This window comes from Mus pahari, chromosome 3 (assembly GCF_900095145.1).
Source record: "Mus pahari chromosome 3, PAHARI_EIJ_v1.1, whole genome shotgun sequence".
NCBI classification, from domain to species: Eukaryota; Metazoa; Chordata; class Mammalia; order Rodentia; family Muridae; genus Mus; species Mus pahari.
In genome coordinates this window covers 54,749,459-54,766,119 of record NC_034592.1, presented here as the reverse complement: position 1 = coordinate 54,766,119, position 16,661 = coordinate 54,749,459, and the positions used below count along the sequence as shown (strand labels likewise).

At 35.2% G+C, this 16,661-nt stretch overlaps 1 protein-coding gene across 1 annotated transcript in view; it reads right to left on the bottom strand.

The window, feature by feature from the left end:
- The window catches only part of LOC110317892, a 70,130-nt gene that overhangs the window by 32,978 nt on the left and 20,491 nt on the right, over positions 1–16,661 (bottom strand). The window contains exons 4-7 of the mRNA XM_021192701.1: positions 16,021–16,117; positions 11,981–12,091; positions 11,074–11,189; positions 591–799 (exon numbers count right to left, since the gene is read on the bottom strand). Of these exons, the coding sequence (XP_021048360.1) occupies positions 591–799; positions 11,074–11,189; positions 11,981–12,091; positions 16,021–16,117 (533 nt within the window). The remainder of the gene's footprint in view (positions 1–590; positions 800–11,073; positions 11,190–11,980; positions 12,092–16,020; positions 16,118–16,661) is intronic.

Genomic DNA, 16,661 nt, shown 5'->3' with positions numbered 1-16,661 from the left:
TTTCTCTGTATAGCCCTGGCTGTCCTGGAACTCACTTTGGAGACCAGGCTGACCTCGAACTCAGAAATCCGCCTGCCTCTGCCTCCCTAGTGCTGGGATTAAAAGTGTGTGTCACCACGCCCAGTGTACATCATCATTTTAAAACAGGCCCACAGGCTTTGTCTCTTTGTTCTTATGTACACATCCTGTCAAGGCAACAATATAACTATGAGTACTCCATCCCTTGTCAACCTGACACCCAAACATGTGAGTGTTAAATTAGTATGTTTGTTCCAGTACCAATCAAAGATTTAATTGTGGAAGTTAAACTGTGGATAAAGGATAAAGAAACAGGGATAACTACTAAAAAATTATCCATCAAAAATACTTGTCAACTCTATTTAATAATACTGCACCAGAAATTACAGCCCCGCAATTATTCATCAAATATAGCAGTTGTCAGTATCATGGAAAACAATGGTATCTCATTATATTCTTTTGATGTCAGTGCAAGGCCGAACATCCCTAGTAAAGCATTAGATTTGTTAAGCATGAACACTGGGCCAAATGAGAATTAGATACTTTGGACAATAACAATGCTACGCACTTACCTAACATGCTTTTTTCGTGTAACAGGGAATTGATGGTTTCGAGCCTTCCCACAATGCATTTGTTGGATGAATCCATTTCTTATACCAGTATCAGAAATAGCAGCTGTGTTATCACCATCACCACCAAAAGCAGCAGCAGTGTTGCCATAAGATGGCCTTTCTACGGTGTCCTTCTTGTTGCTGAGTCTTGTCTTCCTGTTTTGTTTAAGCTGCAATGAAAGTTTGCTACTAAGAATACTGACAGTTTTTAATAAAATTATTTTCTTCTACTTTGTTACTTAACCCAGTTCCATTTTCACAATTTTAATGAACAAGACCTGCTTCCATGTGTAGTCCAGTACTGTCACTACAGTGTTCTTCATTGCACAGTTTTTTTTAATCACTGTTTTCTCTCTAAAATGATCGCTATAAGACTCATCTTTGTAGAAAGACATGTGACCCCTTTTATTTTCACTAGCAAGATTTCACATTGATGTATTATTGATTTAGAGAATGTGATGTTGTATGGCTCTCATAACAAGTGATTGTCTTAACCTAAGTTTATATCTTATTCAGTATACTTGTTGGAAAACAGAAAGCCAAAGATGATCCAGGCATAAAGGACATGTTAACTTTCATGCACATCCTCCTCTAGTGGATGTGTGATCAGTTGCATAATATTTTCCATTTTAATTGTTCTTGTTTGACCAACAGTTTCTCCTCTCAATTATGCTTGAGGAGTGGCTGGAAGTATGGACATCACATCTATCACAATCCTTTCCTGGTTTCGGTTCCTGAGAGATTTTCTTTTTGAAAGATGTATTTATGAACATTAATTTGATCTGATTCTTTAGTTCATTGTTAAGGTAATTTCTGGAAAAATCAAATTTACAATTAATTTAAAATAAAATTAATTTAGCCTTTGAGTAATTATGGATGTGAAAAAATTAGGAAACTAATTGAAATTCGTCTTCTGTATTTTATCTGTTCCCCTAAAACTGACAAGCACTTCAAACTGAAAAGAAATTTGCCATAGCCTATGTCAGAAGTAAAACAAGAGCAGTGATCTTAACTCTTTACAATTTTGGAATGAACTTAATTCATTTTGTGAGATTTATCAAAATCAAATTAAATGGCCTTAGTAATATATGAAGATTTCGTTCATTAAAAAAAAATCTATGCAATGTCTTATGTAGTGAGCATTTACAGTGAATATAAGCCATGTATCCAAAATTTTGTAAATAGAGTAGGCAAATTTTAAACTATTTAGGAACTTGTCACAAGACAGTTGATCACATTGTGAGACTGTGTATGAAAAAATCCTTTTCTCTTTGTGGTGTTGCTCAGGTTTTATTACCTACCTTTAATCCCAAACAATGAAGGTAAAGTTAATTTATAGAAGGAAACACCCATATTCAAAAGTGATGTCTAACTAAGTGGCAGACAAAGTGATGAATCAGAGAAATATTTGACAGAATAGGATATGCTCAACTCTGAGGAAAGGGAAGCTACTAAAGAGAGAGGAGTGCAGAGAAGGACAAAAGCAGGTTTAGGGGAGAGTTTTGCAGACATGTTGAAGAGGAGAAAAGCTAGACACAGGTGAAGATAACAAGAGGCCAAAGGCTATTAAATAAATCTATACCTCTGTGTCAATATTTGGGGACTGGATAAGGCACAGAAATGTTCATGGTTTTGTGTGTGTGTGTGTGTGTGTGTGTGTGTGTGTGTGTGTGTGTGTGTGTGTACGTGTAATAGAGACATGTTAAAATTTTTAAAATTCTTAAATCATTTGACAATTTTGTGTATTAATGAACAAATGTCTTTTCTGCCTCTCATACTCCTCTCTCACTCCTTCTCATTCCCTTCATTTTCTACTTAAACCCATATTCCAACATGTTTGCATGATGTTTTCCTTTCTTCTTCTGTGTGACCTGGTGACCTTAATTAGAGTTACTTGCCTGAGTGTTTGTGGGTAGTTATTTACCCAGTATAAATGAATGAATGAATACATAAATATATCCTACGCTACATCCATGAAGCAAATGACACTCCTTCTTAAACAATTGTTAACTGCCAATAATGTCATGTTTGTCACGGAGGTAACCCACCCCTTTCTGATTGGATTTTGGCTCACACCATAGGAAGGTATTCATTCCTGCTCTGTAAGCCTGGCCAAGAGTGCATTGTTAGAGACATAATATGTCTTAGGTGAAACCTACTGACTTGCTAAGTGGTCATATTTTCAAATTGACTTCAAAATATTTATGCTAACAGAAGCGTTACACTTAATCTTCACTGAAGAGACTTCTTATTTCAGTAGACAATTGCTAATACAGAAACAAACAAGAGTTTTGATATTGGTCGAGTGGTGGTCCTCCCTAAATGGAACACCTGTATAGTCCCTCTCTCCACTCCCTATCCTTCCCAATAGAGAGCATTAATACTTTTAAAATACACATTGACATCTTAACTATTGCTCATGTTATTGAATATATACACTAGGGGCTCAAGTAATTTTCAGAAGGAAATTTGACAAGAAATGGAAAGATGATGTTTAGCCCTAAACTCATGAATACTCTAAAAATATTTTATTAATAATAATGGGCTAAAATATTTTGATACTAAATACTTAAATATGATAAACTGTTCTACAATATAAACTGATATGTAATTTATTTGCATATGTTATCTTGTTAAAATTACATTAAAACCTTCAATTTAGGTTATTACATACCAATGACCGAACACTTTCATGGCTATCACAATTTTGTTCATCTTCAGTTGAAGTCTCTTTGTTGCATGGACCTGTTGACAAATGTACATATTTAAGTAAAATAAATTACAACTAAAAGGCAAATAAGATTAACATATTTTATTAAAATAGAAATAATTTAAGGTAGATATAACAATCATACCCTGACTAAGACAATGACGAAGACTAGATTTTCAAAATGGAAATTGAATAAATCAAATTGAGAATGTGATTTAAGAACTAAAACTACATTTAAAGAAAGTTAAATTAGGATATCATTATATATGAGATTATATATTGACCATAGAGACTCAAATCCTGTTATCATATATTGAGGATCAAGATAGAATTCATATTTTGATTTATCAAATTTTGGTCTCTGGATTCTTGGTCTCTTGGATCTTCCAGAGGTTTCTTTTCAACCAATCATGTACTATGAGGTGCATTTATCAGGGATCTGTATTTAAAAATCCATTGTATAATTTGAAGCACAACAGAACCAAAAGAATAACTACTGATTTGGATTCTGAGTTGTTTCTAGGGAGAAAAAAAGTTGAAATGAAATGAGGAGCACCAAAAAAAAAAAAAAAAAAAAAGCTATTTTAGACTTTGCATGTGAAATCTCTGTTATTACATGATTATATAATTCTAAATCTATAGTTCTTAGATACACACATTCTATTGGGAAGATATAAGCAATCAAGCAATCAATATACTATGCACAGATAATGTCTAATCATCTGGTCTATTTGTTACAACTTTTCATGCATACACAATATTCATGTTTAACAAGGTACTTTTATCACCAACCCTCCTCCTCCTTCATCAGGAGCTCCTTACACCCAAGAAAAGAAGATTTGAAATAAGTTATTTAATTGTGTTACATTCATATAGAAAGTTGTGACACAGAAAACTGAACTTCACATTTTGTGAAGTTGAACATATTACTATTTTAGTTCTTATTTCATGCAATTTTGTGAGTGATGATTGGAGAGTCACCGGGTCCAGTATGTTATACACTTATTTATTTAGTAATAATTTGATTTGTTCTAATGAGGAATTTACAGTTATCAGTCCTGAATCTTCCTATAAGCAGTCCTTCATTTCAAGCCCATATCTTGATTTTAACTTTTCTCATGAGTGAACTCATATGTGCATATCTTGCCACCATTTCTTTTTCCACTGCACATTATGTCTATTACATATAAAATGAACAATCTTAACATAGTCATCTCTAGGGACCTATTTTATTATTTCTCTGAGAAGCACAGTTTTTTGAACATATTATCCTCAAGGAATTTCACTATTTTCATTGAATCACACAGTTCTTCCCTGTTTTTGTTTCTTTTCTTTTCTTCCCTTCTGGGACTTGATAATTGTTCTCATCTTCCACTTCCCTGTCTTCCCTTTACTTTCAGAAACCTTACTGCTTGCTCTACCAATACTACAGCCTTGTAATTTATTGAGCAGTTGGACTGCTTTAGTGATAGTTTCCATTTCACATTTGCAGAAAATGGATTTAATATTATTCTCATAGCCATTTAATCTACTTTATGACAGAAACACACGAGTATTGTCATGATTTATATAACCATTTCTTTGAAAGGCTATTCACAGAATCAAGATTTTACCATTCATTTCTAGACTTGTATTATTTTCTCTTCTCTGATGCACAGTGGTGGCTAAGTGGCCCAGATGCTCTCTTGTTGAAGGAAGTGAAGAAACAATCTGTAAAAAAAAATATTAAAATTTAGTTAAATATTCTTCTCTCCTCTGGGAATATCAAGGATTCACTTTGCAAAGCAATGAGAGAGCCAAAAAAGGGAAATGCTTCATTAGAATCCACAGTTTTGAACAGAACACTTTAAACATGCTACCTAATTACAGTCTAACTTGGTCTTTTTATGGGTGCTGACAATGAAAGTCAACACGAAGGCCTCTGTAGATATAAGAATAGGTGTCAAAAATATGAAAAAAATACATTTAAGATTGTTTGTTACTAGTATAAAAATGAAAATATAAACTTCACACACACAACACACAAATGGTACCTCTACCTATGCCAAAATTCATTTGTAGTTTTTTCAAATTGAAATTGCTACATCAGACATGTTAAACTCTCATTTACAACCAAAGAACTCGCAGTTTAATGAAACATTAATAGTTTATTAACCATGCACGATGACTCATAGATGTCTAGTATTACTGCCACAAAACTGAGTAAAAATGCATTTCTCATCTTGAATGCTTATTGTAAGGCACAAATGATACCATACTTTTATAATAGAAATGCTAAAAAAATATAATGTAGTGTGATAGTAAATCTCCAAATGGAAAATAGCCCTTATCAATACAACTGATACTATAGAGTATTAACCAATTACAAAGGTAAAAACACTTTCAAAATGAAATAATTGTGAACAATTATTTTTATAAGAAAATTGCACATGTAACTTTATTGTCTTATGATTTCTAGAGCATCCTCAGTATGAAACTTTACATACCAAAGGTGTGACTTTTTCATTCCCATTGCTCCTCCTGGGCTCTTCTGTTGATATCATTTCTTTGTTTGTAGCTGTTGAGAAATAACAATATTTAACCAATTCTAACTGTAATGCAATGAATCATCTTGTTAAAGTGTTACAGAGAAACAAACGCAAGAGTAAATAGAAGAGAATTTAGACACAGTTAAATTCAAATTTCAAGATTCATTTTTCCCAAAGAACACTTTTAAGTACTCTAAATCATTAAATGAAGCTTTAGCATTTCATTAGATAGTTGTGGTTGTGTAAGTGTTAAATATATTCCTTGGGATAGACACAAAAGTGCACCAGGTTCAGAGAATTAAAGTATTTCTTGTACTCACCCCAAAACACAAAAGAAGAATCACTGGGACACAAATTTTTCAAATACCACTGAAGTATTCACAATCACATTGTACAACCTCATGACTATGGTTATTTTTGTCCATGATATGTGAACACAAATTTACCCAAAAATATTTTGTTCACTTTGTTTCTTGTTTTCCTTGGGAAGACTCTACCAGATATAGGAAGTCTCCACTGTTTGCTGTGTTTTTCAAGAAGTATATAGGCATTTCTATTTAGAGCCTTATCAGTCTCCCTTCTGAACATTAATACTGTGACTAATCATTTCACATTGAAGCTAATAATGAACTAGGTGCTGAAGTTCTTAAACCATTCCATTTTTTAATTCAAAAAGTCAAGTCTCACCTAGCCATTATTTATTGAAATCCCACTAATTATTAGAGACTTGGTTTATATCCAGTCAATAAAATGAATCAGGGATGGATTTCTAATAGGTAAATCTGAATTAAGACAGGACAGTGAAGTTAGGTGCATAAGAGAGTGAAAAAATGAGAAGACAAAAAATAGCAGACACATATGGGAAGGAGTACACATGTCTCCAGCTGCATATGTAGCAGAGGATGGCCTTGTCATGCATCAATGGAAAGAAGTCCTTGGTCCTATGAAGGCTAGTTAGATGCACCATTGTAGGGGAATTGAGGACAGGAAAGTGGGAGCTGGTGGGTGGGTGGAGGAATACCCTCATAGAAGCAGGGTGAGGGAGGATGGGATATGGGGTTTCCAGGAGGGGGAGCAAACTGGGAAAGGGGATAACATTTGAAATGTTAATAAAGAAAATATCCAATAAAAAAGAAAAAAAGCAAACGAAACCAACCAAACAAACAAAAACATATGAAGTAAAGGAAAGAGAATCTCAATTCCAGCTTGAGATTACAAAAACAAAAAAACTAAAACAGACAATTTCTAAGTTAGGACAAATTCAGGTTGCTGAAAGATTATAAATAACTTAGAAATTAAGAGTTTAAAGTTCTCTATTGTTGCACTGCAATCAATGTAACATGGTAGAAAGTATGTCAGAAGGTAAGTTTGAGATAATTATTGAAGAAAAATGATGCAGGCTTGAATTTAGGGAATACTTCCAGAAATGCACAACAATTAAAATGACACTTTAAATGAAGTGTTACTAAGTGTATCTGTATATAAATCTGACACCCTGCAATGCTGCACACTGCTCATCAGTTTACAAAGCACATGAAATCAGAAATGAATAAGTACACATTTGCAGAGTGTGCTGAGCCTCTTGAAATGTGCTCAGTTTCCTTCTCCTGAGGTTTTATCCGATATAACACACTTAGGTGATCTTTTTAGGATTACCCCCTTCTTACTGGAAGGAGCTATTGAGGAATTACAGGACGATCTGGGAATTTTAACTGTCAGAAGCCATCTAGGAAAATTTATATAGCTAGCAAATGAATTTTCTGGGGACGGTCCACTGTTTTGCATGGCTTGCAATGGGTAAGCTCTAAGATGCAAGATCACCAGAGATGTCATCCCATGATTGCTCCTTGCTTCCTGTCACTATTATATAACCTCATGATTCCTGGGCATCATCTCACCCTATTAGGCAGACTTCCTGCAGAATCAATATGAAGCTGTACTTTCATATAGTAGTGTAGTGTAGACAAATTGATGATTTCATAATTCCCAATAATGATTTTTATAGAATGTCTAAATTTATCCATGTAATTTCACAAGCCCTCTATGGGACAAGGGTGCAAATAGACCTCTGTAAACCTTCACATGCCGTGGGCTATTTCACTAGGAAAAGAAAGCAGGCTTAAAACAAATTTGTGATCAAGGGAAAAAAAAAAACATTCATTCAGGTCCAAGAATAAAGCAACAGGCGTGCACTATGATAAAGCAAGGCCATGCGAAACTGTTGCTTTGAACTTATAATGAGCTTATAGAGTGAAACACTACTTTGAACTTACTATCAACATCTTTCTGTAACTCTACATTTGTGTAACATTTTGTCTATGAGGTAATTTTACAAAGAACTTCTGTCAGAAAAGTATAAAAGAGGCTGAGAGAAGGAATAAAGTATAGCTTTGGGGGGCTTCTGTTCCATTTACCAAATATATATATATATATATATATATATATATATATATATATATATGTGTGTGTGTGTGTGTGTGTGTGTGTGTGTGTGTGTGTGTGTGTGTACATGTGTGTGTGTGTGTGTGTGTGTGTGTGTGTGTGTGTGTGTGTGTGTGGTGTAGGTATATCTGTATGTATGTAAGTATGCATGAACACTTGTGGAATTGATAAGACAGGTGATTGGGCCCGGTCAGTGTGTGTGCATGTGTGTGTATGTGTGTGTGTGTGATATGTACACATGTGCCTGACTTTCTTTTCCTTTCTCTGTGAAATTGCTAAAAGTCATCATCTTCTGGCCTCTAGAACAATGAGAGTTAAATTGTGACTTCTGGCCCCCAGAACAGTAAGAGAGTTAAAAGTCCAGAGGTCACCAATCTTTGGCCTTCATCAGATACTGTGTCCCATCTCAGTGCCTGACCCTGTGGGGAGTTGGCTCCCGCCATTTAACAACCATTCATTAAACATAGACATTGCACCTTCTTGTTTATAATGATGAAACTAATAAAGAGTAGCTTGTGGAGAAGAGCAGAGAGAACAGAAGCTCAAATCTCTAGAAACATGGCCATGCTCAATGGTGTCTGCATCTCCAACACCTATTTACAAACTGTGGAAAAGTTATACTCTTTAATAACAATCCAGCAGGAATTCCTAAGAGGTATAGAGTTTCCCAAGTGTATAGGGAACCTATAGGGAAACTCTAGAGCTGTAGGGTGCAGAGAAACATATGTAGAACTTGTTAAGAGAAAGGTTAAATTTTACATACTTTTCCTCAGTAGTGTGTAAACTTTGTCTTTCAAATAATTTTGCCAAGAAGGATATGTGAGATGCTAATGTCAAAGTCTTGCCTTAGATTTTAGAGAACAAAGAATGATGAATGAGCACATGGTAAATATTTTACATATCCTAAACTGCTTGTTTCCTTAGTGATTGTAACCACAAATTACCTGGCTGACATGTTCTTCCAGCTGTCTGTGGTAAAGCTTGGTTTAGATGTGAATATTCCATTTCAATAATGGTCTATAAGGTCATGTTGTCAAGAAATGTAATGATCAATGTTGATTTCATAAGTCATGTAGTTAATCATAAAAAATCTAAAAAAATGTTAACTTGAACTGAGTAGGCCTTTTGAGGGGGAGGGAGGGAGGGAGGGAGGGAGGAAGGAAGGAAGGAAGGAAGGAAGGAAGGAAGGTGGGCCATTATATATAAAGAAACAAAGCTCACAAGCATTTGCTAGGGAATTGAGTCCTGGTGGTTAACTCAGGAAATTATAAGCTGTTTAGATTTGGATCATTGTGTGCGTGCTTGGTACCTTCAGTGTTCTCAGGTTATGAAAAGCAAAATGATAGAGAAATTCTATAAGAAAATTCAGGGCAAAGTCTCCACTAAACTTTTAGATGTGTTTTTCAGAATCAGACAATGGGTCTTTTAAAGAAAATATGGTGAGTAAAGGCATCTTGACCAGTTGAACATAATGGGTGTGGAAAAATGTACCTCTGAAGAGAGAACAAAGGAGGACACTCAGAAGCCTATGAGCTCTTTGCACTGTGCAAGCTGATAGAAATGTGCATCTGAAGATGTGTATTTACTCAAACCCTCCAGGAAGGTTGTCCTATTACACCATGAATACCTTCACATTATTGTCCTTGCCCTGCAGTTTAATGAGTATGAAGGGGTGATGAAATGACATCCCAGGGAATACACAATACTCTGTTCAGTGAGGATGGCCACTGACCTGGAATGTCACATATACAGCAAGAGCATATTCTCTGGGATAACCACTTTCTCCAAATTCCCATGGGCAACCGTTACTTTGACTTTTATCACATCATTTCAAAATAAATACTGTAGTGGTTTTATCTGATGTAACACATGGGTTTCATAGAACATTCTAATGCATGATGGCATTTTCTGGAGGGACTTGCAAATTCAGATATATTAAAACAAACACTGTTTTTGTAAAAGCACCATAAGTTTCTGAAAACACAATATCCCAATGGCAGAAATTTGATGCTGAGAATTATAGAGATGAATGAAGTGAGTTGCCACAATTCTAGCACAGCCTTCTGCTCTTCAACATCTAGGAAGCTGCAGTGACTGGCTGACTGGTTTGACTATAAGTAAAATCATACAAGTTTCTTCCACATGCATGCTAGCTGGCTACTGCTTTCTACTGCTCATTTTTAAAAATGATCACTAGATCTGCTGTCTCCATTTCTTTCATTTGAATTTGAATTTTTTATGAACACATTGAATATGACACTCCTCTCTATTTTGGACAGGTGTCTATGTATATACAGGTAGGTATGTGAACCTTTTGGACAGGTGTCTACGTATATACAGGTAGATATGTGAACCTGTTCCATAAGCAGAATATTAGTATTTTGTTTCAAATAGAAAACTATTTTAAAAATTTAACACCTTGAAACTGTCCTGGCCCCTAGAAACATGAACTGAAGTCAAAATCTCTCCTCCTTTTGGTTTTGTTTCTCGCAAATTATCATCAAATGGATCTAGTATAGAGGGTTTGATATGACTTCTCTGAGTACTGCTGGTTAAGCAGAAACATGTTTCACCTAAAGGACAAACCCAGAAAGGACAAACTGCTGATCTGAAGTCTTGATTCTGTCATTGTTCTGAAAGGAAGATTCATCAAAGGGAGAATCTATTGTCACTCCAGGCCTTTCAGAGCCTAATACCTTCCCCCAGTCTCTCAAGTTCACAATGTCAAAACTTCAGAAGAAATCATTTATTGAATTGTTCATACTGTCCTTGATGACTCCACAGCCCCCAAGCTTATCTTTGCTTCGCTCTTCTTCACAGTTGTCTCAGGTTGGCCTATATTATTATCTTCAGAAGTGGCCCATTTGGAGACATTGCCACCTATATTTCAATTCAGGTTACATGAATCAGACATAGGTCTACATGATGAAATACTACAATGCTTAGTGTTTTGTTTAAAAAAACAAAAACAAACAGAACCATGGTCCTGCAACTCATTCTTTAGCTCAGGCTGATGGCGAACTCACAGAGATTCTTCTGTCTTTCCTTTGGAGTGCTAGAATTAAAGACATGTAGTAGTACATCCGCTGTGTTTGTGGTTTCTTTAAATGGTTAAACATTAGATTCCCCCCTTTCCTTGTAATACTTTGCCTGACTTTCATTTTCCAAAGACTTTTGTTATTATTTTTTCAGTCTCTCGTATATTATACTTTCTATTAGTTACTATTTTAATGTTGTAAGAAAAATCCCTGATAGGAAACAGTTTAATGAAGAAAGCTTTCTTCTGAATCCCTGTGTAAAGGCATACATTCCTTCAGATGGCAGAGAGAAATGTATGCTTAAACCGCAACATACTAATTCCCTGGTGTCCAATATTCACTGTACTCTCAACAACATTCTGACCGTTCATTTCCATACCGTCTCTGCACCTCACTATGCCTAGTACACTGCAGATATTACATCACTGAGTGATTTATTTAACAATTCAGCTCTTCACTGGCACACTCGATTGATCAGGTAACTGAGTTAGATTTGATTCTTATTACCACAATTTTGCTTTAAGTTATGATGTAAGAAAGAGTTAAGTAGACTTGTCCACTAGAATATATTTAAAGGCCTTCTGTTGTAAATAAACATTCTTCCAGAGGGTATCATTCAACATTAGAACATACCTTCTTTTTCACCATTTGTCATATTTTCTTTTCTTTGCTGTTCACTTGCAGGTAAATGATCTATGTTGCTTCTCTGTGGAAGACATTCAGAAATAGCCTGGAAAAATAATTCTGAAAGTGAGTTGCACAAAATCTATTCCTTCTATGAGATCAGAATTACTCATTATCAAAGTAATGAGGCTAGATGTTTGTTAAAGGAAGCATTTACTGGACTCTACATTATTTGAATAGAGAACTTAATATCAGTGACCTAAATCAAATCAATGTCTTCATATGCCCCCCAAAAAGTGTGAAATAGGGAAATCAAACTTGGAAGACCAGCAGGAACATTTTTTTTCATAGAATAGTAGGTGTCAAGGATATATTAAGGAAAGAAATTAAGAAATTATCTTTAAAACATCAGATAATTTATGTTAATATTTGAAAATAAAAAGCCAATGCACACAAAAATTCGACTATGAAAATTAATCCAAAGAACATTTGTAGTTTATCAAATGGAGATCACTACAGCAAGTGTATAAAACTCCAGTCTTCAACAAGGACACTCACAAATAAATACAAACAGTAAGGAGGCATTCCACTACCAAGTATGAAGACCCATCAGAGTCTAGTATTACTGCCACAAAAGCAAACAAAAACATGGGTATATCTTATTCCTAGGATGACGGAAAACTGGCATCCCCATCTAAGTCTTATAATAAAAGCAGTATTTTAAATGAAAACATAGTGGAATGTCATGAAATCTCCATAATAAAAATTTGAAGCAAATCCATTCCCTTATTCATAGAGGAAAAAACTGATGAAGACAGGATGCAACATGTTTGTTTCACAACAATAGTTCCACATCTCTGCTGTGTGCTCAATGACAGTAACTGAACGCCATGGACACCTCCAAGCTTTTTGTGTTCACAATCACCTGTGGCTACTTTCTTAGTAAGTCATTTAATAATGGTAATGGTAAATAACTGGATAATATTTAAGAAATTAAATGAAAAATGGCAATAAGGAATGAAATTTAGAAAAGCACAATCTATGTTGCACTATCAAGAGGAAAATAGAGGGTATTTTTTGAAAATTACAGATTGATACAAATTATTATTTGAAATTTGTTGAAAGACAGTATTAAGCACTTAGGAGAATTTTGTTGACATGTTGCTTTGAAGGAAGAGAGGCATATGAAGCAAGAGAAGGCTTTGAAGTTGAATTAGCACTTACATTTTCTATGTAGACATCATCTTACTAATAGCTATACATGAACTTTTTAATGACCATAGTTGTACAATTATTATGTTAAGAATATGTATTTGAGTGTTGGAGAAGTAGTTCAGCTGTTAGAGCAGTGAATGCTCTTGCAGAAGACCCAAGCTTTGTTCCCAGCACCTGCATGGTGGCACATAACCTCTGTAACTCCAGTTACAGATGGAATACGATGCCCTTTCTGGCCTCTGTAGACACTTTATACATTTGGCATAGTTCTAACAGGCAACACACACACACACACACACACACACACACACACAAAGTCTTCTTAAAAAGTAAAATATTTGAAATATTTGAGTAAAGTCATAGGAATAAGAAAATGTATATTTGATGGTGATTATATAATCCCCTGCACACATCATCCCTGAAAAATAATTGATATGAAAAGATGCGAAACTGATTGGTAACTTGGAGAATACTCCTGAATGTATAGTGGGACTTAGTGACAGGCTCAGAGATTATTTTGGAAAGGGAAATGGAAAAAATGTAGGGTCATAAATAGTGAAAGACAGCAAAGAAGTTCAGAGGCCAGAATAGGACATCATATTCCATTTGGAACTAGAGTCTCAGAAGTTATGTGCCACCATGCAGGTGCTGGGAACAAAGCCTGGGTCCTTTGCAAGAACAAAATGAGGGTATTCACACAGAGGAATTCACAACAGTTGAGACAGCCTGCACAAGACCTGTACAACTACAAGCCAGACAAAAATTCCAACATGAAGTAGGATGGGTGGGTTGACACAAATTCCCACTTCCAGCTGAGGATCTTTTGACAATTGATAACTGTTATAAGATAAAGAATAAGCTATTTTTAAGGATGTGATTTCTGTTAGGCCAACCATGCTCTGGAAGAAGATCCCACATCCAACAGTATATGCGTAGTGCCAACTTTAATTTTTGAGGGGTGTGTGTGTGTGTGTGTGTGTGTGTGTGTGTGTGTGTGTTTTAAATGAGGTCACAAAATTTATGTGTAGCAAATGAAGCTTGATCTGGGAAGATATGGGGGAGGAAAAAATAGCTAAAATACATTGTATCAAATTCTCAGAGAATTAATGGAAAGATATTTGCCAAATGAGTGAATCGCATAGAGGTAGATAAAACTGAAATGGGATTCACTTAAAAACAAAAGGTGAGCATCAGAATTTGCATGCAATATTTGAAATGTGCCAAACACACACTTTTGCTATTCTTTTGTCTGCCTTACCAGCATAAAGTTAACTATGACATTGTTTATCCATCACCTGCTACTAGGCTACTTCACAATGAAAGAACCAAGGGATGAACAGGCACCATCTATCTTACCCCCTACTCAATGTGTCTACACTCTCTTTCAAGACCACGGCAGGCACAGTCTTAGTTCCTGGAGTGTAGCTGGATATCACACACAGCACTTAACTCTGTTAGCAGAATTCCATTTGCAGTCACAGATTGTAACCACAAACCCCTTCAAAGTCCTTCTGAAAACTTGAAACGTGTGCTATGATTTTTAAGGTTTCACTGTGTCATGGGCAATCGTGTCAGTTATTCTGTGCTTCATACATCATATATAGTTATATGACATCAGTCATCCAAACATCCAACATTCAAAATGCAGTGTTTCTGCACTTAGAAGACACGAGCAATCTTCAAAAAGACATTTGTCACAGGAGGAAAGATCAAGTTTTTCTCTGAATTTGTTCTGTCTTTAAGAATGCTTTAAAAATCACAGTGAGTTAGAACACTTTAAAATTATAAAGCAATTGATGACTAATTACATACATTAATAATAGTGTCATGTAACATGTCCTTTTATTTCCCTTAGCTACACTGTAGAACAACAATAAAAACTGCAATTGACATTTACATACCAGTGTCCCCAGGTTTTCCACGTTCTCCTGTCTTCTTTGTTCTCTTGCTGGTGTCACGACCCCTCTGTGTGGTTTTGCTTATAAATGCACATATTTAATTAAAACAACTTTCATGACATTGTAGATTAAATGGAAAACACAAATATTAATTCAGCTGTTTAAACTTATCAAAATGGAACCTAAATTTTCATACTACTATTGAATGTACTCAATTGCCCTAAGTCTTTACATGAAGATTGAATTCCATAGGGAATAGTTTTAGTTATGTAATAAACATAAGTGTGCCTGTGAATGTCCATAAGTATCACTTGGAGAGGTTCTAGTTTGTTTCAGGTTATGTAAACCCTGATCTATAAAATACTATCTTAAGAAGCAAACCATTATTGCACATTAACATTTATTCACATAGGAGTCACCAGTGAGGTTTCTTGTCACCTTATAAAAACCAAACAGGCTTGCATATTGAAGTGCTACCATGTTCAATGCTTTCCCAACAAAGGAGAGGAAAAGATGAATGCAAATCAGTGTCTTGCTGACTTGACAAGCTTAAACATTGTATCTCTTCCATCTTTCCAGGACTCTGCATTTCATTTTCTGAAGAATTCCATCATTTTCCTCTCTTCAAACCTTTTATGATTTCTTTATATTCCTGTGCTCAGCAACATTTTTAATCATCCATTTCCCTGTCATTCTGCACTTTATTATGCCTCACTACCCCTCAGATATTAAAATATCCTATAATCTATTGAGCAATTCAGCAGCTTTAATGGCACACTCAGTTTCAACTTTCACAGAAACTGAGTCAGACATCAATCCTATTAGCACTTAACTTCTACATGACATATGGGTAAAATCTTTGTTTGATAGAATATACTCCTTCTCCTGATTGAAGGCCATTCTTTCCAAGGGCTACATATAAATGATGTGTCTTACCTTTTGTTTCTGTGGTTGCTTTGCCTCCTATTCTACGATGTGTAGACACAGCTAAATGACTCACACTCTTCTGCTGTGGGAAAGTTTCACAGACAATCTGTTAAATTAGCATAAAAATGAGTTGAACAAAATATTCTGCTCTTTTTTAGTATCTGAATAGCTCATTCCAAAGGACTGAGACTGGAAAACAAAGGAAGCGTGCAGTGAACGTATCTGATCTGAGAGTCCGAGGCCTGCTTTCTAAATCAAGTCTAACTTCCATATTAACATGGCAACTAGAAATAAAAGTTGCATATTTGAGGCATTTTAAAAGGAATGACATCAAGAAAATGATAAGAAATAAGGATGTGCTAAGTTGAAGACCCAGAAATGAAGCCACACACCTATGGTCACTTGATCTTTAACAAAGGGGTTAAAACCATCCAGTGGAAAAAAGACAGCATTTTCAACAAATGGTGCTGCCTTAACTGGCAGTTATCATGTAGAAGAATGTGAATTGATTCATTCTTATCTCCTTGTACAAAGCTCAAGTCTAAGTGGATCAAGGAACTCCACATAAACCCAGAGACTCTAAAACTTAAAACTTATAAAGGAGAAAGTACATGTAAGAAAGCCTCGAAGATATGGGCACAGGGGAAAAA